The sequence below is a fragment of the Aspergillus vadensis genome, assembly GCF_003184925.1.
Source record: "Aspergillus vadensis CBS 113365 unplaced genomic scaffold BO88scaffold_10, whole genome shotgun sequence".
Taxonomy (NCBI): Eukaryota; Fungi; Ascomycota; class Eurotiomycetes; order Eurotiales; family Aspergillaceae; genus Aspergillus; species Aspergillus vadensis.
In genome coordinates this window covers 643,309-667,306 of record NW_020292048.1, presented here as the reverse complement: position 1 = coordinate 667,306, position 23,998 = coordinate 643,309, and the positions used below count along the sequence as shown (strand labels likewise).

At 50.4% G+C, this 23,998-nt stretch overlaps 9 protein-coding genes across 9 annotated transcripts; all 9 read left to right on the top strand.

Annotated features, from left to right (window-relative positions):
* Nucleotides 1-2,074: 2,074 nt before the first annotated feature.
* BO88DRAFT_453353 (uncharacterized protein) lies at nt 2,075-4,328 on the top strand (the record flags this gene model as incomplete). The annotated part of the gene is made up of 4 exons (XM_025710740.1): nt 2,075-2,186; nt 2,391-2,471; nt 2,521-4,130; nt 4,185-4,328. 4 exons carry the CDS (start codon nt 2,075-2,077, stop codon nt 4,326-4,328), a joined length of 1,947 nt encoding a protein of 648 aa, XP_025563398.1.
* A 1,074-nt stretch (nt 4,329-5,402) lies between these two features.
* On the top strand, nt 5,403-6,099 carry BO88DRAFT_339573 (uncharacterized protein; the record flags this gene model as incomplete). Its single annotated transcript, XM_025703036.1, has 2 exons — nt 5,403-5,672; nt 5,734-6,099. 2 exons carry the CDS (start codon nt 5,403-5,405, stop codon nt 6,097-6,099), a joined length of 636 nt encoding a protein of 211 aa, XP_025563397.1.
* A 661-nt stretch (nt 6,100-6,760) lies between these two features.
* On the top strand, nt 6,761-7,892 carry BO88DRAFT_443601 (SDR family NAD(P)-dependent oxidoreductase). Its single transcript, XM_025710038.1, has 3 exons — nt 6,761-6,877; nt 6,948-7,323; nt 7,427-7,892. The coding sequence occupies exons 1-3, from the start codon at nt 6,835-6,837 to the stop codon at nt 7,779-7,781; spliced, it is 774 nt and encodes a 257-aa protein (XP_025563396.1). The 5' UTR covers nt 6,761-6,834; the 3' UTR covers nt 7,782-7,892.
* A 1,043-nt stretch (nt 7,893-8,935) lies between these two features.
* On the top strand, nt 8,936-10,843 carry BO88DRAFT_339201 (laccase TilA; the record flags this gene model as incomplete). The annotated part of the gene is made up of 3 exons (XM_025703017.1): nt 8,936-9,212; nt 9,261-9,735; nt 9,787-10,843. 3 exons carry the CDS (start codon nt 8,936-8,938, stop codon nt 10,841-10,843), a joined length of 1,809 nt encoding a protein of 602 aa, XP_025563395.1.
* A 682-nt stretch (nt 10,844-11,525) lies between these two features.
* On the top strand, nt 11,526-13,456 carry BO88DRAFT_453349 (Zn(II)2Cys6 transcription factor; the record flags this gene model as incomplete). The annotated part of the gene is made up of 4 exons (XM_025710739.1): nt 11,526-12,299; nt 12,347-12,490; nt 12,555-13,001; nt 13,040-13,456. 4 exons carry the CDS (start codon nt 11,526-11,528, stop codon nt 13,454-13,456), a joined length of 1,782 nt encoding a protein of 593 aa, XP_025563394.1.
* A 937-nt stretch (nt 13,457-14,393) lies between these two features.
* BO88DRAFT_404608 (uncharacterized protein) lies at nt 14,394-16,223 on the top strand. The gene has a single exon (XM_025706667.1). It carries the CDS (start codon nt 14,894-14,896, stop codon nt 15,953-15,955), a length of 1,062 nt encoding a protein of 353 aa, XP_025563393.1. The 5' UTR covers nt 14,394-14,893; the 3' UTR covers nt 15,956-16,223.
* A 1,258-nt stretch (nt 16,224-17,481) lies between these two features.
* Nucleotides 17,482-18,329, top strand: BO88DRAFT_36934 (uncharacterized protein). Its single transcript, XM_025704139.1, has one exon. The coding sequence runs from the start codon at nt 17,772-17,774 to the stop codon at nt 18,030-18,032; it is 261 nt and encodes an 86-aa protein (XP_025563392.1). The 5' UTR covers nt 17,482-17,771; the 3' UTR covers nt 18,033-18,329.
* Nucleotides 18,330-18,626: 297 nt separating this feature from the next.
* BO88DRAFT_414825 (uncharacterized protein) lies at nt 18,627-20,666 on the top strand (the record flags this gene model as incomplete). Its single annotated transcript, XM_025708183.1, has 3 exons — nt 18,627-18,658; nt 18,709-18,919; nt 18,975-20,666. 3 exons carry the CDS (start codon nt 18,627-18,629, stop codon nt 20,664-20,666), a joined length of 1,935 nt encoding a protein of 644 aa, XP_025563391.1.
* A 416-nt stretch (nt 20,667-21,082) lies between these two features.
* BO88DRAFT_339756 (putative anaphase-promoting complex component Cut20/Apc4) lies at nt 21,083-23,960 on the top strand (the record flags this gene model as incomplete). Its single annotated transcript, XM_025703043.1, has 7 exons — nt 21,083-21,347; nt 21,440-21,785; nt 21,836-22,403; nt 22,457-23,188; nt 23,240-23,306; nt 23,363-23,512; nt 23,575-23,960. 7 exons carry the CDS (start codon nt 21,083-21,085, stop codon nt 23,958-23,960), a joined length of 2,514 nt encoding a protein of 837 aa, XP_025563390.1.
* Nucleotides 23,961-23,998: the final 38 nt, after the last annotated feature.

The window sequence follows — 23,998 nt, the reverse complement described above, 5'->3', positions numbered from 1 at the left end:
GTTGTTCGAGTATCAAAGCTCTTGTTAGGGCATGTTGTTCTGGTTCTCTTTGAACTGGACGGGAACAGCACATCTCTGGGCTGGTGACGCGTCATCACACATCACACAGGCGTACAGGCAAGGTTGCTTTGTGCAGGAGGGTGTCTGCTGAGTAGGTCTTTGCTGGATAGCTTTAGCCCTTGTTCTGCCAAAATAGGATGATCACTAACCATGATAACAGATTGGCTGCATTTGCACTCATGCCGGCTTTCGATTCTTCGATGCTTCTAGGCTGAACAGACAATTTCTCCAGGTCGAAGTGGTCTCTGATAGCCCTAATGAACAGACTTGTGTTCTATGGCCCAGAGAGAAGTCCAGGCTGAGGAGGAAGCAACACCAGCGACGACAAGCACCTAATGTGTCTGCTTGGACTATACCCCATGCCTGGAGCCCTAAGGACTCAATGCATCAGACAGAAAGGACCACGTATAGACCTTCATTGTCTAACTCCTGGTGTGGATATTGCATGCTCTGTGCCAAATGTTGCCAAGCACTTTATAATCCCCAGCTTATGATAGCGCTCCTGGTGCAAGATAATGTGGAATCCTGGAGTGACTGTTGCAAGAAGTGGCATATCAAAGCCGAATCAATCGAAACCTAGTCCAAGCGCCACAATAAAGACGCATTGAGACTTAGTACTACCGAACCCTGAGACGGAAGCTATCGTCAGTCAAACTCATTTTGTCCGGGAGCATTCTGAAAAGCAACAAGATTGGCAGCCTATGACATAGAATATAATACCGCCAGTCTTACAATGTCATGGAAAGAGATTAGCTTAGCTCTCGTGCAGGTTCCCTGCCATGGAGGCACGGTCATTTGGGATAGCGCTGAAAGCAACAGATATCGATTTGACTAACCCAGGACGTCCAGACAGCTTCATTTTGCAGAATGGATGCTGTCAAGTTCCGACTCCTATGGTTAGTTAAATAAGTACTGTCTATAACCACCGAGTATATGAGTGGGGGCAAGTGCAGTCTGAGCTCTCTCTACCTTGTGGGTCTTTCTGTCCTTGATAGCCTGCCAGGAGCATATACGTGCAACCTGGTAGCCAGTCTGGGCCTAGTCACCTGGTATCAGAGACCATCATTACGGCAGCACACCATACCCTCCTGGTGAATGCAGCGGACAGCCCTCTTGATGCTTGGTTCTTGCCGTCAGTCTTACACACGCCCGTCTTGTCGTTTTGCAGGGGAACACAGATTTCGTTTGCTGATTGACCAAACCGGGCAGGAAATGTCTTTCTGACTGATTCCTCTTGCCCGGCCAACACTCGCTTCTCCCACATTCTGTTCCGCTCGTCTACTTTCGTTTACCAGGCATCTTCGACAGCTTCTATTTCTTCATCTTGCAGCTCTCGGTTTTCCTGTACTTGTTGAACAGCGCACTCGTCTAGCTCTTCTGTCTGCTTGCTTGCTTTGAGATCAAGATCATCTAGCATCTAGTCTTCTCTTCGCAATTCTCGCGTCGTGTTCCGTCTTCTTGAGATTCTAACACACAAATTCTCTCACTACACTTCCTGTTTTTTTCTTCTACAACACGCTGAAGGTCGCGTTCATCCTCTGCTGTTCTTGTCTCCATCTGTCATCTACAAACATCTTGTCTACATCTCCTCTAAAGAAACAACACCACCATAGCTGCTTCTTACTTCTATCCCTCTTATTCTCATCTTCAAGCCAGCAGAGATACTCTCACTGAGACCCCCAGCTTTCTTCTGTACAGACACAGAGTTACGTGTTTTGAGACTACTTTCATCTTTTCTACCTCTCTTTCCAAGAAGAACAACAGCATACCTGCTCTTTTCTCCTCTCATCCTCGTGTTCAAGACAGCCAAATACTCTTGTCGAGGCCTTAATCTTCCTCTTCTACGGACACAGAGTTACGTGTTTTGAAACTACATCTCACTCATATCGTCTCAATCTTCAGCTTTTCTGCTACAGACACAGTAAAGTGCTCTGAACTACACATCTCCTCACGATTCATTCTTGATCTCAATCTTCCTCTGTGTTTGATACACTTAACATCTCATATCTCCACTATGTCTTCCAACTCGAAGAACGTTTCTTTCAGATCTCCCCTTGAGGAAGTGATCTCTCCTACTGAGAATACGAGGGCCACGGGCCGTGAGGATGGTCGTCGGGATATCAGAGGTAAGGAATGATTTATGTTTCGGTGTTGTTGAAAGTTGGATGCAGTGTCTTCTGTGCGAAGCATCTTACGATGGGACATGGCGTCCGTGGTTGTGAGCCTGGCATGGTCATACCTGAGCTTATGATTGCTACGCATCGAAGTCGGAGCTGTCCTAGCACAAAGACGTTTCACATTCTTACTGCTCTGTGCTAATTACTTTCTAGGAGCCACACGGAGTGGTTACCCATACACCCGGGATATCAACCCGGCTCAGACGATCGCTTATCCATCGCCGTATAACCCTAGTAGGTACATGCTGTCGGATCATGCAACACTCATGCTAACCCACAAAAGATGATTCCACTTTCTGGCGAGACGCAGGGGTAAACAAATATACCGCCTTGCACTCCCACCCAGTCCACCCACTTCGTATCCCCAGAGGATACACCCAGAAAGTTGGCGCAGGAGTCGAGTCGTATTCGTCACAAGGGACGCGTGCAAGCTATGAGCCGCGTAGTACTATCCCCATTGCTGTAGACAGGCGCCAGGCATTAGCCGAGGAACTTGCTGGAGGTGCTCAGGTAGCAGAGGTGTCTTGTATGCCTCACTACCAACCTCTAATCGAAAGAGCTCGCAATGCACCAGGCTGGGATGACGACCAGCGCGAAAACCGCACTCCGCTCACGCAGCGAGTAACTCGTCTGCCACATGGCCCAACTCTGAAGATCACATCTGCGGCCGACGAGATCATCATGGGAACAGGCAAAAGTAACCCGAACTATGCCGTTACCCAATTGTCGGACCCCACGAAACTTCGGTATGTTGACAGGCCAGTGTCAACCGAGCAAACAAGCAGCGAAGACGACGAATACTCTTCAGACTCCTCGCCAACCACCCTCCTCCCGATCCCCAAAGATGTCGGCCGACCTCCAATCCCCCCCAGAAATGCCACAAGAAGCGGGGTTGGGGGCCAGGCACGACACAACAAACCAAAGCCAGCGCCCGAAAACCAGACAGAGCTCTTTTCCGAAGATGTATGTGCGGGCGATGAGCCGCCACTCACGCCACGCCAACAATACATCGAGAGACCGTCTTCTTCCGGCGCTGATACACACAACCAAACGACCACGCTAGTGAGAGCAGGAGACTTGACCATCACTTTGTCGGAGCCTGTCAGCCCTTTCCGTGCCCCTGTATCTCGCAATACCTCAATGCCAGAGGTCACGGAGGGCGCCACAACTCACGATAGGTTTCCACCACGATCAGTCTCTCTCCAGCCACTGCGAGGTCTCCCAGCCGAAATCGATAGCCACGGACCTCATACTATCTTCGATGAGATCATCCCGCCCGTCTCAAATGCAACTGCCCGGAAGGCCTTTAGCCTCCGTAGTATCTTGCAGAAGACTCGGGGTGCAGAGAAGAGTCGTGTGGGCCGAGCTACCAAATCGAACTCGCGAAGCAGCAGTAGCGGTGCCGGCAAGACGACTTTCAAGGGCAGGAAGTCTGGGAAGAACGCACGCAACCCAACGACTTCGCTTAGAGCTATATCAACGCCGATAGTTGTGCCTACTCCCTCATTGTTGCAGCAACTTGGAAGAAACCACATCGACCTTAGCCCAAGCCAAGACACTCCTGCATATCTCCAGCAGGCAGTGTCGCCACCGTTCAAGCCCGCCATTCCGGAATTACCGAACCGCCATGCTCCGCCAACATCGTTCGCCACGTACAGTTTGAATGCCATGGCTGGGCATCACGGAACCCTGACCATGCCTCCACTTCCTCTGTCTCGCCCTACAGGACTTCGCAGACCAGAGAGCAACGCAACTAGTGATGCAGGAGTGCAGACCGAACCATCCGCCAACGGTTCGGCCTGGACCTGCGCACACTTCGATGCACTCAGTGATTCCGTCTGCAGAAAAGTCCGAGAAGCGAACACAAGTGCACAAAGAGACCAGTACCTTGAGGTAAGTCTTTCAACACTGTCCAGATCTTGTACAGATGACTGATAATGTAGATAGATGGCTCTTGAAGTTCAGAAGCTACTCGTCGACTACCAGCGGTTGGGAGAGGTTGTTGAAGACACTTCTAAGTTCCTCAACCAGAAGATGATGGAGAGGAAGTCGATCGAGACCAAGCTTCGAGCTATGATGGAGGAGTCATAGGTTAGATTTTGCCTTCTGCTGATCAGTGTGTGAGCCAAGTGAGCATAAGTGAAGGCTATTTCCAGTCATACTTACCAACAATATGTGGTTCTGTTCCTTCCCTTGTCCCTCTTTCCTTATTCTGTTTCGTTGCCGTCCCACACCTTGCTGAGGTGGGCAGAGAAGAAAGAAGATCATCAAAGGGAAAGAATAGAACTATGTCAAAGATTTGACAACCCAACTGCTGTGGCCTTGGTATTAATTCGTAGCTTTCTCACGTCCTCTAAACCTGCTCCTAGTTCTGGTTCGTGTCCTCTCTACTACTGTTCAATATCCGAGCTCAGATAATATGACAGAAGTGGTCTTTGAAAGAACGGTAAAATCCACTGAAAACACTGAGAACTAGGAATGTGAGCTGACGTACTTTAAGATGTCGATAAGGAACATACCTGACGCGATATGGTGATCTTGTGCATGACCACTCAGCCTGACCGGCGCCTGCCGGCCAGGCTGAGGCGTAATAGACGGAGATGTAGAAATAAAGGCAGTGTGCGATCTGAAGAAGAACTTCACAGGGGCGCGACCAACACAAGCGAGAAGTAGGCGCCTCAGGCGTGATGTTCGCATGGTGAATGAGCAAGCGAATGAATGAGAGTGACTCGCCACACACATCTGGTGCAGACAAGCTCTTTCTCTTTCGCTTCTTTCTCTACTGCAACAAAGCATCGCACCCTCCTTTGTTACACCGACACCCCGGCCAGGTTCCTTCCCTACGTACGCCCCCGAGTCTGACTTGACGCTGGTAGGGTCCAAGTAAACTACTAGGTGAGTTTGTTCAGCTCCCTTAACAGTATCGGGTCGACTGTCTTGACCTCCATCATTTTTCGTTCCTTCCACTGTGCTGCATCCTCACGATATACACGTCTTCTCACTATCACTTACACTATGATCTTTCCCCTGAGAATTGAGCAGGAGCTCGAGATTCGCAGAACAGCTTCAGTGCCCACTTATCCTTCTGTTGAGCGCCTTGATGATAAGTTACACATGCTTGAGATGCTGACTCTCTTTTGATACCAGGGTCTTATCGAAGCCATCATGGCAAATCACACCAATAGAAGACGAGGAAACCGCAGACAGCAGGAGGAGCCCTGCCAGCCAAGTCTGTATTGTGATCCGTCGACTATGCGTCAGAGCACCTTTGGTCCTGAGCTCCCTGCCGTTGCTAGTGCACCTGTGCATAACACTTTCTGCCCAAATCTGCCACAGGCAAACCATCTCGCCATGCGACTGGATCACCAGCAGAAGGAAGCGGAGAATTGGAACAGAATGCAAATGGAACAGTTCCGTTTTCCAGGCCCTCAGCCGGTGAGTATTCTCGAACTGGAAGAATTATGTAGAAAGAGCTTCTAACAAGTGCTCTTTCAAGATGTATGAAGCACCTGGTCTAGCTCCTAATGGGCCTCCACTCAGCCCCGAGTCTCGTGCTATGTCACCAATGTACACCATGGCGCCAATGCACTACGCACCCTACGCTTTGCCTACTACTGGGCCCCTGATTGTGGGATCAGTGCAGCCCGGAATCTCTGGAGAAGATGAAAGATTCCAGGGCCTCAAAGCAGGGGCGAGCGGGAACACCAGAAACTGCTATTCCAGCTCTACTCTTCGTGGAGATGCACCTGAGTTCGTCCCGAAAGCGAAACGCCAAGTGAATGAGGCCCAGCGTTTGGCCCCAAATGCCAATACCGTCTTCATTGTCAGTAGCACCGGTCAACACATGATGCGAGGACGGTGAGACATTGGCGACCATTTCCGGATAATACACTGCGTTGTTATTGTCTTTTGGAGATGCCGAGGGCTAGTTGTTTTGCTATTTTCACACTCACTTAGATTCCACCTCTAAGACCGACTTCATAAACATTGGAGCAACATGGAAAGCTGGATCTCTGGATTGGGTCTCTCTTACCTGCTGTCTTTTCTTGTGGATCGTTTTCGGTAGAAGCTCAATCGGCTGGGTGCTCTCGCTTACGTGGGACTCTCATGGCTTCGTTTCTGCTAGATAGATATCAGATAATCGGAATGCTAATGAGAATATTATACCCGTTCCGGTTCTAGACCGTGACCTTTGATTTGACAAAGGAGTGGCTGCGTACCCTCCGGCTATATCTGCCACTTTGGGAAAGAGATTTTGTGAATCTTGCTGGTTTGACTTGATTCCTTAAAGAAGTAAACTGCTTGTCCAATGGTTACCTGAGTATTGCCGCTACCAATCAGCACATTTACCTTATCAGGCTGGAACTATAGCCCCAGTACCGGTTCTATCCCTGTGACCTACGTAGACAGCGAATGATAGAAATCCCGACGACTGTCACACGGCCTGGCTCGTCACACCCCGAATCAAGCTGAAGGCTTCTTTTGCAGGCCGTCTAGCATTACCACTTCATCTTTGAAAGATTCGAGATCAGATTGTCACTCAAACATACTTCCATCCATCCCACTTCAAACCAGAAATACTGTCTCAATCTCAACAATGATGCTCGAAGGAGTCGCATTCATCACCGGTGGCGCATCAGGTCTATATTATCACTCATTCATTCCACTACACTTTTCAAGCAAATAACATTAGACTAATACACTACACAGGCATCGGAAAAGCCACCGCCTATGCCCTCGCCCGACACGGCGTCCGCCGGCTCGCTATCGCTGATGTTAACTTCATCGCGACACAGGAAACCGCCCAGGACATCGAGGCCCGCTTCAGTGGAGTGAGAGCGCTCCCGCTATGCATTGACGTGACTGATCCGGTCTCTATCCACGAGGCTGTTTCAGAGACGGTGAAGCAATTCGAGCGGATCGATTATGCCGTTAATAGTGCTGGGATTGCTGGATCGATGGCCTATTCGGGGGATCATGACATTAAGGACTGGGAGAAGACCTTGGGGGTGAATCTGCATGGGGTTTGGATGTCGAGTCGGGAGGAGATTAAGGTTATGATGGGGCAGGAGAAGAGGGTTGATAGGTAAGGTTTTTAACTTGCTTTGAAGTTGGTATGATGATGAGGAGGATGCTGATGATGGGGTTCGATCAGTGCTAATGTGTGATGTGTGCTGCTTGCTCTACAGTCCCCGCTCATCACGAGGTGTCATTGTCAATGTGGCATCTGCATATGGTCTTGTCGCGACGCCGGTCAATATACCCCTTGTTTCTTATACGGCTGCGAAACATGGTGTGGTTGGGATGACCAAGGCTGATGCTATTGTCTACGCGCCTCTGGGGGTTCGGATTAATGCTATCTGTCCTGGTTATGTTCAGACACCCATGATCGATCAGATGCCTGATGAAGTGATGCGGAAGGAAGTGGCGAGAGTCCCCGTGGGGAGATTGGCGGATGCAGAGGAAATTGCGGACACGATCGCGTTCATGTTGTCGCCGATGAGTAGCTATATGTATGGGTCTGCGTTGGTGGTGGATGGGTAGGTAATTCTTTTCTTGGAGGCTTTGCTGGATGGTTTTGTGCTGACGATAATAGGGGATTTATTGCGCAGTAAGATGGGGATGGCTTGTGGGCGTTTACTGTTGTGTATGTGTAGCCTAGGAGGGAGAGTTGGCGGTGGCTCAGACCCTCGGCTGTTATTGCCATTCTGCTCGGCTATCGGGGATGCATGCATGATGTCCAATAGTGTTGATGATGCCAATGCACAGCTGACACTTCTGCGGGCTGCCTGAAAAATCCGAAAAGCTTTCCTCTTCGGGATGTTTGCTTTCCACGTCTGCTTCCTTTCGCTAATCATAGCGCAAATGCCTGTCAGGAGGAGATCAGGAGAGTTTTCACTTCGACTCATCAGCTCGCCAACTCACAGCTGTCAGATGACAGATGCTCTTAGGTGACTGGCTGCGGCAATGCCGATTTATGATGGTTTCCATGCTGGCCTGTTCTTCAGGTAGCTATGTGAAGAGAAGCCCACCGGAAAATTCTCGGTTTTTGAGCGAGTCATGCTAAGACAGCAGATCAACCAGACTTTCCCGCATGGATCATGAACATGCCCGATCAGATCCCGGGTTCTGGAACTCGGATAGCGGCCAGATAGCTCAGTCTTGAACAGCCCCTTCCTGGATAGTTCTATCCACAGTTCTACACAGTATGGCTCCTGCGAGGGGCCAGCTCACCATCGGCGACGATCATTGCAATAACTCAGTGGGTCTGAGCAGCAGTTCTGGTCCAGGATGGCCAATTACTCGACGCCCAAGCCCCACAGAACTAAGATCACCCAATGAGACCGGTGCATTCCTCTTTGTATGGAGTAGCCCTGATCAGCTTCATCGAAGGTTTTCCCTCAGCCCGCCAGCTATGTGAGCTTATTGAGTCATGAAAACAACATTTGCAGGCGTTCCAATTTGTCGGAACTTTTCGCCAGCATATGCTAAAAAAGCCACAGACCCGTGCAGGAACACGAAGTGAGAAACAAGGCATGGCAATTAGGCCTCGAAAGCCGCAAACTAAATTGCTTCTTCCATGCCCCTTTCGGTGCACTGGAATATATAAGGCAACGTGAGCCACTTGGCTCACCCTTGGGTGTTGGCTTGTCTGGCTGCGGCTGCCATAATTCCTGATTTTGCCTCCATTGCTTGGAATGTACTCCTTCAAATTCGGACTGGCCTTATTGGCATCAGTCTTCTCTCTGCTCTCATGGGCCAATGGCAGCAATCTCCACGTGCGTGCCACCGGTAACACGGTGCGCTTCAATGTCACCTTGACATGGGAGGACTGGGCGCCGGCAGGCATCCCTCGCAAGATGATCCTCATGAACGGCCAATTTCCCGGACCGGCACTGCAGTTGCGGCAAGGGGATGATGTCGAGTTCCTGGTTACCAATCATCTTCCTACGAATACCACAGTGCACTTTCATGGTAAGTTTTGCTAAATTATGTGCAATAACCGAGACTGAACCCTTAAAGGTATCGAGCAGCTTGACACTCCTTGGTCCGATGGCGTCCCCGGTTTATCGCAAAGACCTATCGCGCCGGGCGACAGTTTCCTCTACAAATGGCGAGCGACGAATTATGGAAGTTACTTTTACCATGCCCACACCAGAGGTCAAATTTGTGACGGCCTCTATGGCGCAATTTACATTCTCCCGGATGAATCAGTGGAGAAACCATTCCATCTAATCACGAACAACACAAGCGAGCTCAAAGCCATGCAAGCAGCTGAGCGGAGGACTAAACCTATAATGCTGTCTGACTGGCGATTCTTGACCTCGGAAGAACTGTGGAGTGCGGAGGAAGCGACAGGACTAGACGCCATATGTATCAATGCGGTTCTTATCAACGGCAAAGGATCGATTAATTGTCCGGGTCAGCAAGTCTTCAATGAGCTGGCCAGCGCTGAACAGAAGCAACTCATTGGTAACCTAAGCCTAACTGACACGGGGTATGTGAGGCACACCTGAGCTGTAACCCGGTATCTAACAGGTTTATCTAGGTGCATTCCACCAACGCTAGTATCTGCTCAAGGCACGTTTTCTCACAACTACAGCGCTATGCCGCCTTCTATGTTTTATGGCTGCCGTCCTGGAAATGGTGGTACCGAGCGTCTCCTGGTAGACCCGTCTGTCAAATATGCCAGTTATGACTTGATCAGCGCGGCTGGAGTGTCGATGTTGACGTTCTCCATTGATGAGCACCCGATGTATGTCTATGCTATTGACGGACGGTACATCGAGCCTACTCTGGTGGACGCGGTTACAGTAGCCAACGGAAACCGCTACTCCGTTCTTGTCAAATTGGACAAGCCTGCCGGTAACTATACTGTTCGCGCGGCGAATTCGGGCATCAATCAAGTCATCAACGCGACTGCGGTCCTCACATACGACACACCAATCAAGTCCCAGAAGGGCTCTTCGGTGCCTTCAATCGATATCCACGGATCGCCTGTGTCTTCCAACTACACCCTATTGAACGAGACTACAATCATGCCATTCCCTGCAGAGACACCATCTTCAGAGGTTGCCGCGACCCACATCCTGAGAATCGGTCATTACAATGCATCCTACCGGTGGACTGAGGGCAACTCCAGTTTCCCGCTTTCTCTGGAAGCCGCATCGCCTTTGCTCTTTTACCCATCTACCGCTAAGCCCGATCTCACAATTAAGACGCTGAATGGAACCTGGGTCGACTTGATCTTCCATGTGAACGGCCAGATCCAACCTCCTCACCCGATTCACAAGCATAGCAACAAATTCTATGTGATCGGTCAAGGCAACGGCGCGTGGAATTACTCATCTGTGGCTGAAGCGATGCAATATATCCCGGAGAATTTCAACCTGAAGACTCCTCAGATTCGGGATACCTTTATCACTCCGGCTGCGGCGACCGAAGACACGTGGCTGGCGATCAGGTACCATGTTGTAAACCCCGGTGCATGGCTGCTCCATTGCCATATTCAGGTGCATCTGAGTGGTGGCATGGCATTGGCGTTGTTGGATGGTGTGGACGAGTGGCCTATAGTTCCTAAGGAGTACCAGCTCTCCGATTCCTGAGGGTCGGAGATCAGCGATGTGAAAAGCCAATACTGTATATACACCACATGTTTGTTTATATGATGACCGCATGCTTAACGTGTTCCCAAGAGGCCTAGTCAATTTCGCGCCATGTTAGCTGAAGATAAGCACTGTCTGAGTGACGTAGGAGTAAGCCACTGGTTCCTAGAGAAGGATGATTTAGAATCTGCGTAAAGCATGGGATAGTAAGCCCACCCAATGACGATGATCTCTCAGGAGTTAAAGCCAAATGCTAAGCAACGCGACCATCGCAAGGGATACTCGATCGGGTTAGGGGTGAGATGCACGTGGACGCGGGGATCGCTGCGCCTCAGGCATCTCGGCCAGCAGCGACCAGCCTCAAACGTTCTCCGAAGTCCTCACTTCATTCATATTCCGCGCTCCTCGTCGGAAAATCCCAGACATGAAGATCATCAGATAGTTTTGTATTTTCTGTGACACTACTACTACAAAGTGTCTGCTGTACAAAGGTTGGAACCCCGACCTCCCCCATCCCCTGAACTTCGCACTGGTTACCCGATTCAGCTGCACGTCAAACTGGCCCCCGCTATCCTCCAAATCTGGTCAGGTCAGAATGTATACTCATACTGTATTCTAGTCCGATTATCCACAGCGCCACATTGCATTCCGTGTAACGCCCCGCCCCTGTCTAGCGTTAGCTATGGTTTTCTGCGGCAAACCAAGCAAGGGCTGCGGCGAATGCCGGTCTCGCAAAATCCGGTGCGACCAAGCCCGTCCAACCTGTTCACAATGTGCCAAGGGCAACCGGGCCTGCCCCGGATACCGGGACCAACTATCCTTGATGTTTCGGGATGAGAGCCAGCAAGTTATCCGGAAAGCGCGGACCGGGACAAAGGCCCGCAGAGCCAAGTCTTCTAGAAAGACCGACCCTGGTAGTACTAGTACCTGTAGTGCCCCAGCTGCTGCTGCTTCCCCCAGTGGCAGTGGCATGGTAGCTGCTAGTCCTAGTCCAGCCCCAGTGTGTTCCCCGGCAGGCAGTAATCCATCTTTATCGACCGGCGATCTGGAACCGCCTGAGTTCGACGGTCCTGTGTGTCTATCCCCACAATTTGTCGAGCAGCACGCCATACAACAGCCCCTAGTGTTGCAGCCATCGTATCAACCGACAAAAAATGAAGCTATTTCCTATTTCCTTCGACAGAATGCTTGGATCGGATCGTTCTGGTCGAAGATCGAAGCAAATCCCGATATCTTGCGCAGGGCATCGGCAACTAGCCATGACGCCCTGATGACCAGCTTGGCTTCTGTTGGGATAGCAATGATCTCGCGTATCAGGAAATCTGAACCGATGAAAATAGCCGCAGAGAAGGAGTATGGAAATGCTCTACAGCTCCTCACCACGGCCGTTGCAGATCAACAGCAAGCTAAGAACAATGCAACGCTTGCCGCAGTACTTATGTTGGCTATCTTCGAGGTAAGTCGACCTTGCTTGTTCCAAGCCCCGATCCTAATGTCTTCCAGGTGATTACCAGTAGAGGTTCTCGCTTTATTGACAGTTGGACAAATCACATACGTGGCGCTGTAGCGCTGCTAGAGCTGCGGGGTGTGGAGCAGCTCCAGGACCCAGATGGGCTGCAGCTCTTTTTGCAGCTGCGATATCAAATCGTACGTTCTAAAAGTCTACTTTGCCCCTAAATGGAGCGTTTGACTAACTTACAATGTGTAAAAGATCATAGGCTGTCTCCAAAGGGAGGCGCGTGTGCCCGACTCAGTTCTTCACTGTGTCAAAGTTGCCATGTTTCTTCGGCCGCATACAGTGGCCTATGGTGACCGCTTGATCAACATAATGGGCCGGCTAGCAAACCTGCGAGCTGACATCAAGGAAAAGATTTTAACCGACCGGAAGAAAATGCTTGAATCTGCATACGCCATCGAGGCTGAGTTGATGTCATGGCTCACGTCCTTGCCAGAAAACTTCCCCTATGCCACCATCGAAGATCCCTGGCCTACTCTTAAATGGGGTCCCAAGCCTTATAACAACGTCTATCATGTGTACACCGATTTTTGGATCTGCAACTCGTGGAACCAATACCGAGTCGCACGGATCATTACCAGCGATCTCATTCTGACATGTATCCGGGACTTGAATGCCGGCTCACCCCTACCTGCCGATCTTGTCAGCATACCTCTCAGATCCGCAACACTGCCCGACAGCTCGCCAGCGATATCTGCGCCAGTGTGCCTTATTACTTTACCGATAGTGTCTTCAAGCTCGCCACTGGACAAGCGGAAATGAGTTCCCGCTATGAGATACCCTCACAACAAGGCTTTGTTCGCGGTCTGGTGCTCCTATGGCCGCTATCCATGGCAGCCGCAACGCGAGGGCTGAATCACCCATTACGGCGCTGGGTGTTGGACTGTCTCCAGCTGATAGGACATGGCATGGGTATCGATCAGGCGCTGGCCTTGATCGAACTCCTGATGACTGAAGATGGTGTCTTTGACACGCTAGCCCTCCCGGAGGATAATAGCCTTTTAATCGGCTCGACCGGTGCTAACTTCAGCACCGATAACAGTGGCAAACACTGGACAGGAGCCTCACTAAGTACATATACCACTCAGGTGGGGTGAGTGTCTGCAACAATACCCATATAGTGGCAGGCCACGTGTAAATACATCCGATTAATGTGTCTAAATAGCGTTGATGCGGTGTCTCTGACATCGTTGCACATACTATATACAAATAGCGGACCTTCACATGAGGTCAACTCTACATAGCAACAAAGATAATACATACTTCAAATCCATCTAATTTAGCTAATTAATTATACTAACTAACTACTCAATCTTCTGGTCTGTGTGCCGTTCCCAGTCTGTCAAACCTTGGTAGTAGTACAGTATTGTGCCCGATGGTGGCTGTGCCCATGCCAACAGCCTGGCTCAGTCTAAGCCTTACACTGCTTCCTGCGCAACGCTAAGCCCCTCCCCCGCAACCACACAACTGAACCAGAAGGCTGTGCACGGAACCTTCCTTCCAATTTCCAAAGTATCCATTCATCTTCTTCACAGGGAAGTGATAAGCCAAGTACTAGTAAGTAAGGAGGGTTCTCTACTTACACAGCCCCCTGCTTCCCCTCTAATATTCCTTCCATTGACTCCGATTTGCCCTGAGCCGGGTATCCATGCCTCATGCCTGCATACATGCATGCATGTGCAGTATGCCTACTAGTAAGTAGTAGGGAGAACATCCATCCTTGTAAGGCTAGATTATGAATCACCGAACTGGCAATTAGACTACTACTACTACCACTACTACTAAGCTAGAGTAATTAGCTAGACTACTTACTTTTGCGGTTGCATGCAGAAGTCTCCCCACTGTTGATGGAATACTATTAAGTGGGATGTAAGTTTTACTCCTTAAACATTGAGGCAGTGTCACACGGCAATATCGTGGTGGCACATCCACATACTAACTCCATATAACTCTGACTGTGGAAATTAAATGGGCGGAGCAAACCTTGAAAGTCATACATAATATTCTTCTACTACTACTACTGTCTGCCTTAGGCTCTCTTGGGGTTTTCTGCCTTGTGAGAGTGCAGCACGCGCGCTTAGTTCCGTGGCTTTATGTCGTATGCACGTATACAATGCTTGGTTTTGTTTGCTTTGTACATGACTGTGGAACTTATAGCATAAGTAAGTATTGTGATATCATATGGTGTCGTAGTTCCGGAGGATAAGTACTACTACTATCAGTACTGTGGGAAGTTCCGATGCAGTAAATAAATTGAATCTGCCTTGGTGTGCTGTGGGGTCGATACGAGTATATATATTTTGTTGGTTGCGGCGCTGGCATAGGTATCTTCGTGGGAATTCTTACTTCAAATCATTTGGGAGTCACTGGTGCTGGCAAAGTGAAGATCTCACCCTGGCACTGACATCAGCCTTACTACTTACTTACCTGTTCGAACGGTATTGTGTCATTGTCAGTCTCGACCCGTCACACCTTCCTGCCTTTATCCTTTCTTCCTTTCTTCCTCTCTCCTGCATCCTTTATTTACTATCAACATGCCCGGACCCTTTATGCGAAAGAGCATCGACTCTTTGTCAAATCTCGTCAGAGGGAACTCGCTACGACGTCGTCAGACTCAAGACCAAGACCAGAACCAGGAACAAGAGCAGTATCAGTACCCGGATCACCAAGAAGCATCGAACATGGGTCACTCTCATTCTCGACAGAGCAGACATCGGTACGACTTCTCCGGCTCTGCGAACAGAAGCCCAGTGTCCCGGTCAACTGGAAAAGCAGCCATGAATAGCAGCCAGACTAAAGATCCCTGGGCCCCTCCGCCGTATGAACCACAGGCTGCCGCTCCTGCTTCTTCGACCATCTCGGGGAGCAGTGATTCTCCATACTCTTTCCTGCGGGAGTTCGATACGATCTTCATCGTGGATGATAGTACGAGCATGCTGACTGGTAACCGCTGGAAGGAGGCCGAAAATGCTATCGCTGCTATCGCGCCCATTTGTACGCAGTATGATCAGGATGGAATTGACGTCTACTTTCTTAACCATCGCCGCCAGGGAGCCGAGAAGGTGAAGGGTGGGTATATGAATATTAGAACAGCGGATGATGTCCGTGAGATATTTGGGAGTGTGTATCCAAATGGTCCGACGCCGTTTGGCCGACGACTTTACGAAATCCTCAATCCGTACATGCGAGACCTGCAAAAGGCGATCTCGAAGAGCGATGGATCGCGTGATTCGGCTCAACTCATGAAACCACTCAATATAATTGCAATTACGGATGGGGCGTTTACAGACGATGCGGAGAGTGTCATTGCAGGAGTTGCGCAAAAGCTGGACGAGAAGAAATATCAGGCGGTGCCTTGGCAGGTTGGAATCCAATTCTTCCAGATCGGAAATGATGCCCAGGCAAGGGCGTATCTGCAGGAACTCGACGACAATTTGGCCGATATGCAGAAAAAAGACCATCTCCGTGATATTGTGGATACCGTGCCCTGGAGAGGTGATCAGGGGCAGACGCTGAGCGCCGATGGCATTCTAAAATGCGTCCTTGGCGCCGTGTCCAGGAAATATGATAAACGCGAAGCGTCGTTTCACCGCTAAGGAAGATCGGTTCTGGTCTTCTCGTGCGCTCGTCCCTTATCATCTACACATTCGTTGCCTTCATGGTTTTGCTTTTCGTCGGCCCTTTTAGGGGTAGGCCATGGCTTGAGTCTAGACTCTATCCTTCATCTTCTCGACCCTGTCGTTTGTGTAACAGCGGCAGGGGTTGGGATGAAACGCGTTGCAGCAAGCGCCGTGTTGCCGCCGGCTTGCCCGAGACCAGAGCCCGTATTAGAATAGGATTTTGTGACTGGTCAATCTTCCTCAGATAGTGAGAATCAAATCGGTTGCTCTCGGCTTTCTTTGCTTTTTTCAAGTCTGCGTAGAAGGTAATGATTAGCGCTTTATCTGTACTACTTGTGAACTACGAAGCCCAGCTGTGGCCCCCCCGGGTAGTCCCGCTAAAATGAACTGTCCACGACTCAGTTAAGCAGGGTTAACCGATTGGTTGGTCATATTATATGGAAAGGTGAATGCGTCGTGCTAGGTATCTAGTGACAGCCATCTGTCAGAGGGGGCTAGTCTAGAGGGATACGGTTTACTGTCATTAGCCTTCGACTATTTGTTGTCCTCCAAACCTTGAATTTCATGGGAGGCCGATCGATCCTAGTTGCTCGGCAGCCGGGAAGTTAGTAGTCAAGGGACGGATACTGACTGGTCGCCGGGATGCAGCCAAAGGCGCTGAGCAGGCCATTGGGACTTGATCTAAATGAATCAGCGACGGAGTGAAATTGATTGGCTAAACAAGGCCAGCCAGTCCCCTGGGCGCGTAGACGCGCTGGTCCGTGAGGATGGATCACCGGCCTTGTCCTAGACCCCTGTCCTAGTGCTAGTTCCGTTAGTACAATGGAAACACTGGGTCGGGAGGAGATGGAAATTGACAAATCACCTTCGGATTGACCGGCGGTTTTCTCGTTTATGTGTTGCAATCCGGCTGGTCGTCGGGACAATGGGGAGAACAGGGAGACAATGAAACCGGGGGGAAGATGCAGGAGAGATGCAGCAACAATGGCTGGCGGCTGCAGCAGCAGGATGAAGGGAAGAAGCGACAGGCAGGCAGGCAATCAAGTTCAGCCCTCAGGCTGCCAGGCACGGTATCGTATCATTGGGTAAGATTGTTTCTTTTCCTCGAGCACCACCTGCGGGTCTCTCACGTGGTGTGGAGAAATGAGATCGTCGTGTATGCGTAATGTATTGATGGTGTCTCCCTCAGGGTCGACTGTCTGTTTTCATCCATTGACAATGGGATTGGAGATCTCTTCATAACTGGCTGAAACAGTGGGCTTGATATGGTGAACGAGTATAGGGTCAAACTTCGGCTATGAAGAATAGCATTTCAGGCCTTCCTTGCAAAGTATCAGGAGGGTTTTCCTTTACCTTTGTCATGTGGAAACTCACCAGCCTCAAGTGGCGAAGCAAGGTTCAATACGGTACGGTTATGTTCAAGCACCAGCCACCGCACCCCCAAAGGGGTAATACAGCGCGGGTCCGTCGTGGAATTTCCACCCGCCCGGCGTCTCTCCAAGCAACGCTCGAGTCAACCCGAGTCAATCAAGTCAACCACTGGATCGGTTTCGTGGCTGGCTGCTTTTTTGTGATCCATCGATATTAATCACTCGGGCTTCTTTCGGTCTCCACCAACTAAGTTCCGACTAGACGGCAGTAGTGGTCCCCATGGACTCCTGTGTACGCTGGTTCGCCAGGAGTGATCAGCATCTTTCCCAGTCTTTGGCCGGTGGATCGAATCTCCCAGGAACCATGCTCGGATCTCATCGTGCCTTTTTTCCCCTTAACCGGCCGTCCCTCTCTGGTTGCCATGAAAACCTTCTCCTCATCCATCCTCGCTTGCAGGGGCGATCCCCTTTGTGACGTGGTTATTGCCCTGTCCAGTGGATCTTTGATAAGCGCGCCGTGCGAACGATCGATTCAGCTGCTGAAATTCCACCGCAAGTCCACCCACTGTGCATCGAGTCTATTTGGTGACTATCATACTACCGATTGGATCTGCTCCGGCCGTCCTGCGCGCCCTGAAGCCGGTTCAGCCTGGCTGTCACCGACTTGTCTGGACCACGTGTGAAATCTCTTAATAACTCAATAAGAAGTCTGGTTCAAAACGTCCGACTCCTGCAGCAAGCGCCGCAATTTCTGCTCTGCCTCTCATCATCGTCCTTGGGCTCAGTCTCCGCCTTGTCGGCGCTTCCTACCCTCCATCACCCTGCTTCATTGGTCGTGATTGATCGTTGCAATCTCCCGACCAAACTTCCAATTTTAACTTCCGCATCCCCGCGGCTAATGATACAGTGATCTCCAACAGTCATTGCCCACTGTTGGTGTCAGAACGTCCCCTGGATTGTTATGGCACGGCGCTTCTGAGCCTCTTCCTCGAGTCTTATATTGCCTCTCAACCGCGCGGCCAGGCGCAATCCTTTGAACTGCACGGCTCGAGCCTTTGGAAAAGCACAGCCCGACTAGGCCTACAGAACATTCCTTCAATTTTGCGCATTTTGACTCTGTCCTGGCTGGCCTTGGACATTGTTCATTGTCTCTCCTTCTACTGTATAATACGCGCTGCTTATATCACGGACCTCGCTTCAATTGCGGTCTTCTAGAACCCAACCACTAATTCATACTTACTACCCAATCGACGACTGTCAACTTGCTTCGTGCGAGAATGGCTTCCACTACTTTGATGACGTTCCTCCTGTAAGTGTACGGTGACAATATAGAGGGACCGCTGCTAATATCCATCATAGCTCCACCCACCCTCATGTTCAATCGGTCAAGCTGCTGGGGTCATGGGATAACTTTTCACAGCCCTATATCATGGAGAGAGATAAGCGTGTTGGTGCAGGGCAGTGGCGAGGATGTCACACCTTTAGCAACATCGTCTGTGATGGCTCACCAACGCACATGATGCCGGCACGCTCCGGAGGACTCAAAATGGGCGGTACTTACTGGTACTATGTATGTTGTCACCTAACCTCTCCCTCTCAGAACATTGATCTGACTCTCGGTCTAGTACTTGCTGGACAATGATGTAGAACATTATAATGAGGCAGAGCCCGTGACAACTCACTGTCCTCTCCTTCCGGGTCAACCAGTCAATGTTCTCAACGTCCCAGTTATCCTCCCGGATACCTTTCCCACTCATACACATGCGAGGAGTCCGAGCTCACAGAAGGCGGATCACCGAACCATGAACCCTGAAGACAAGTACATGAATCCTCGACAGCCACCTAAGCCAAAGCTCCCTCGTCTTCGCACGTCTCCTCCTTTGTTGCAACAACCGGCTCCGGCTTGGTCATTCAGCACATCTCCTCTCGGTATCATCACTCACAGAGGCGCATCGCAGCCCAGTAGCGCAACCCCGAAGGCGAAGGGCCTGGACGCACCGAGAGCAGCCGGATGCAAAGCCGCTCGTTCTGTGTCGCCGCCTAGATCAAGGGGTCTTCGCGCCGCCTTCCGACATTGGAATACATCTTCACCAGATCTCGGATCTACAGAAGATGACTGCCGGGCTAATAAGCCCGCTGCAAATCATGGTCTCAAGGGCCTATTTGGGAGGCAAGAAGAGCATTCCTACCTCGCAGTCCAACCCCCTGCTACTTTTGAGAGCTCCCCACTTGCTGCTCCTAGCAACGTATATCAACATTCGACTGATTCCCTCCGCACACCCGGAAACTCTGGAGAACGCCGCTCGGTGCCTTTGACAATCCAGGACCGACGAGCACTCAACTCAAAGATTACGGAGAATGGCTCTCACAGAACTCCTCTCACCGTGCAGACCAAACCAGGAAGCGACAGTTCCGATAAACTCCCGACTCGGGAGGGACCGCGGCATATAGTCAGAAGATCACTTCCCATGGAGTCACCAGCGATTCTATCGACAGCTATTGGGCCCTCAACGTTCGATCTTGCTACTACTCCAACCGGCTTCACGACCGATGAGAAGAGACTCCCGACATTGCCCAATACGCCGTCATCAGTCATGGATGAAGCGCTTCGGGACATCGATGAGCAAGAGAAGGCTCTCGACCCTGAGGCTCTAGGCAGCCATTTTTCGGATTTTACCGATACTGAGTCTGTCGCTGGCAGCTCCGTGTGTGAACGAAGCCACTTTTCGGAGTGGACAGTGGATACGGATGTTCTGTCTCCCAAGTCTATGGCATGCTCAATCACTGTCACCCAAGATGCCCAGGTACCTCCCACGAACGACTTCGCTGGTACAATGGACTTCCTCAAAACTTCTATACCTGCGGATCTGAGTGATCCAGACACACCCCATCTTACAGTCAACTCCCAATCAGCGGCCACCTCCATCGCAGGTGATTCGCCTCGCTTGGATCTCCCTCTTCCTCGCCTTTCCATTTCATTATCCCCCTCTGATCTTGACATCCCCGGTCTTTACATCGATGACGAAGAGCGCGTGGAAAGCAACCCCAAGCGACACGCTGCCTTTTTCGGCGCGGACGAGTCGATCAAGGGTCTCGGCCTTTTACAGAGCCCCGACCCCTCGACGCTGCAATTTCCCGAGGATGTCACCAGCGACAAGACCCCCCGTAATTCCCAAGGCTTGGCTGCACCCTGCAAGGATTCTGAGCGCTTTAGCAGGGTTTCGTTACTGGGACAATCTGCAGCAATGCGCGAAATGATGGATGAGCTGAGCTATCTGAAGCACATGATAGATTCTGGCTCAGGTGCAGAATTCTGATACTATTGGCGACACATTGCTCATCGCACTTCTTGTAAAAATGCACTTTGACGGGGGCACGTGGTGTGTGGATATATTATGTATATAATTATGACGTTGCATTTTAGCGATTAGAACCGATTCTTTATGATGGGCAGGTAAACAATATTCAAACATTACACTTGCATATGATTATAGTTCCTCCTCCTAGGTATAAGTTAACATACCTTGTTGATGCTCTTCCCCAGTAGATCGGGAGCGGATCAACGCGAGCCAAACCAACGCGACAAACACCCGCATGCCAAGAGTTTCGGCCTTCCGCTAGGGAAATCCAACCAAGACAACTGAACAACAGGACTGGACACGCGAAGTACAGGCATTCACAGCAATTGATTTCTTACCCGTTCTATAATGGACTGAGGTCCCGTCCAACTAATATGGCTGAAGATCAAGATTCACGGCCGCCCCATGAGCCGCAGCTCACGCCTGTCGGGGAGAAGTCCTTACCCGCAAAATGTAAGGCAAACATTCTGACTTATTGTCCCACGATGGATCTCATCGCTCTGTCGAGTGAGGACGATGAACTTTTTGTCTACCGCCTGAATGGGCAGAAGGTTCTTGGGGGCAACTTCAAAGGCGATCCCTATCTTGATGAGGATGATGGTGGTGGCGAGATTCGAGGATTGAAGTGGAAGAATACCGGTAAGCTGTTTACGCCTTTCGTAGATGAACATGTGGACGTGCAGCTCTTCACATCCCATCTTTTGCTTTGGAGAAGACTGACATATAGGCAGGTCATCTGCTGTCTGTGGCTTGCGCTGACAACACTATCCGGGTCATCAGCGCTTATAGTGGGAAAACTGTTCACCATTACCCTGCTTATCAGTCTGACGGCGAATCATCACCGCCTGTCAAGGTGACCTGCTTAGGCTGGGGAGTGAATTTCACCGACAGCAAAGCAGCAAAGAGGCACTTGCACGACGCTGCCGGGCAAGTCAACGTCGATGACCTCTTGTCACCGGACAATCATCCGTCCAAAGCAGCAGCTTTACTAAAGGCTGACTTACCGAGAGAGCTAGCATTGCTTGATGTCGAGTCTTCACTCCCCAAACTAAGCACATTACCAGCAACAGGCAGCGAGTGGGTCTTTCATCCTTTTGTGTGACTGATGCAGCTAACACGGCATCTAGTGATGATGTTTTCAGTTCGCGGGCGTCTATTGACGCCATATTCCATGCTATCTCCAAAAGCGCTAGCGACGCGGTGGATGTATTGTTGGTAGGCTTTGATAATGGGACGGTCCACCTGCGCATCTTCGACTGTTTCGAGATTGGCTCTCTTCAGGTCGGGGGGTCTATTGGGAATTCGGGACCCTGCCAGATCCTTCGTCATGCCTCCCATCCACTCAGCTCGACACACGCATTATTGGCGCTGGCGCCGGAGGCCACCTCGAGCCCTTTACATCTCCTCACGCTTGATCTTCGCTTCATTACTCGGTCAGGAAGATATCTGTCTCTCCTTGCGCACAAGACGACACAGCTACAGAATTTGCTGCGGTATATTAGTCAGGTGCAGAGGCAGATTGAACTTGAATGGAAGAATGCACAAGAATTGCCGACGAGGTACATGCGCAGTGTCAATGAGGACTTGCAGGAGAAATGCCACTGCGACTTTGTCACAGCTGCGTATCACCTGGTTGTTACTGGGGATTGCTTCGAGCCATTGAGGGAATTTTTGGTGGACATTGTTGGCGAAAGAGTATGCTTATGACGTGCTTCGCATCTATCGTATTCGTATTGACCATACTACAGGGACACAAAAGATGGGAAAAGGCTGTATCCAGCGGCTATGAGAATGTCCGCCGATTAACCCACGAATGCCTTCTTCCCGCTTTGGAGAGATGTGAAGTATTATTGAGCCGGCTGATTGGGCTATCAAAATTCTATAAACTGAGTGAAGTACTTGGCCTGGAAACATCAGACCTAACGGCGATCGTGGAGACCCTCGATTGTCTTCACCTTCTCGCCCACCACATACTAATTCATGCCAATGAAGAATTGACCCAGTTTAGCTGTTTCTCTAGATGGCTTCGCCATGAGATAGACATGCAAAGTGCGGAACCGATGTCACAAACCCTAGAGGAGTTGATGGAGAAGACAGACATGGTCGAATATCCACAGACCTTGAAATACATACGCGGCGCTCTTACCAAGAGCAAGTTGCGGAATTTCATTCAGCAGCTGCCCATGATGGGGATGCCAAGGCCACCTACCACATCCTCAGATAAATGGGCTCCAACCGGCCAGGATAGGTCATTCTATGACACTTTCAGAAAGCTTCTCGAGCAGAGTGAGAGCCCCGAGGAGGCCAACTCAGTGGAACTACCGAAGATGAATGACCTTACGAAGCGACTGGGGCTACAGTTCGAGAGGGTCTTTGGGCAGATCGCACTGACACAACGCCGGGGAATACTTCATCGTTCGCCTTTGGCTCTTCATCCCGACTGTGATAAGGATGTTATTGATATTGTCATGTGCAACGAGGTAAGACATTGCAGTATTGTGTGTAATGATGATTGCTTATCAGGTCTGCAGGATACCGAAAAGAAGGATCAATGTGTGATCTACATTGCTACTAGATCCATCAAGAGAAAACATCTGCGTGAGCAAATCCCGGCATATGAAGGCCCTACTATGATGGCGTACTGATTTCTCCAGTTTGTTTCTATCGTGTTGAGTTGGACTCCGAAAATGGTGTTAGTTCTTCTCGACGAATCTCTACCGGAGCACTCGATCTACAGGAAGGAGAAGTCCGACAGGTTCAGTTTGTTGAGGATGGTACAGTCGTAATCTTGTGGTCGAACAATAGTATGCTTTTCCTATTTGCCCGTGGACCTTTCTCTTCCCAGATCCGCTAACTTCCGCTGTAGAAGGAATCTCTTACCTTCTTAGCCTTCCTTTCCAGCCTGCTGCAACAATGAAAATTAACACGGTTGCCGAGTCTCTGGCGCCTTGTCCCGTGGACTATCATGATAGCCTGCAGGAATTTACGTCGCCCGACCCGGTGACATCCGCAACAGTCGTGGACCTCATGTCTCCAGATTCTTCGTTTGCGGGTCTTATCAAGCATACTTTCATTGGGGCTAAAGCGAAAGCAAAGCCTATTAGAGTTGATGTCAATGGCAGACGCGGTCGCCGGGCGATCTGCGTACTGTATGGCGATGCTATGCGATATGAAGTGTTAGACCTAGATGCGGAGCTGGAGGATGAGGAAGATGAGGGAGATGAGGAAGACATGGAGGAACTTGAGGAATGATAATAACAACACGACACGTCCATTTGCTCTCTTCTCGC

Coding starts and splice junctions, on each gene's coding strand:
- BO88DRAFT_443601 (XM_025710038.1), top strand. CDS start 6,835: ATGATGCTCGAAGGAGTCGCATTCATCACCGGTGGCGCATCAG. Junction 6,878..6,947: donor CATCACCGGTGGCGCATCAG/GTCTATATTATC, acceptor TACACTACACAG/GCATCGGAAAAGCCACCGCC. Junction 7,324..7,426: donor CAGGAGAAGAGGGTTGATAG/GTAAGGTTTTTA, acceptor CTTGCTCTACAG/TCCCCGCTCATCACGAGGTG.
- BO88DRAFT_36934 (XM_025704139.1), top strand. CDS start 17,772: ATGAAAACCTTCTCCTCATCCATCCTCGCTTGCAGGGGCGATCCCCTT.
- BO88DRAFT_404608 (XM_025706667.1), top strand. CDS start 14,894: ATGCCCGGACCCTTTATGCGAAAGAGCATCGACTCTTTGTCAAATCTC.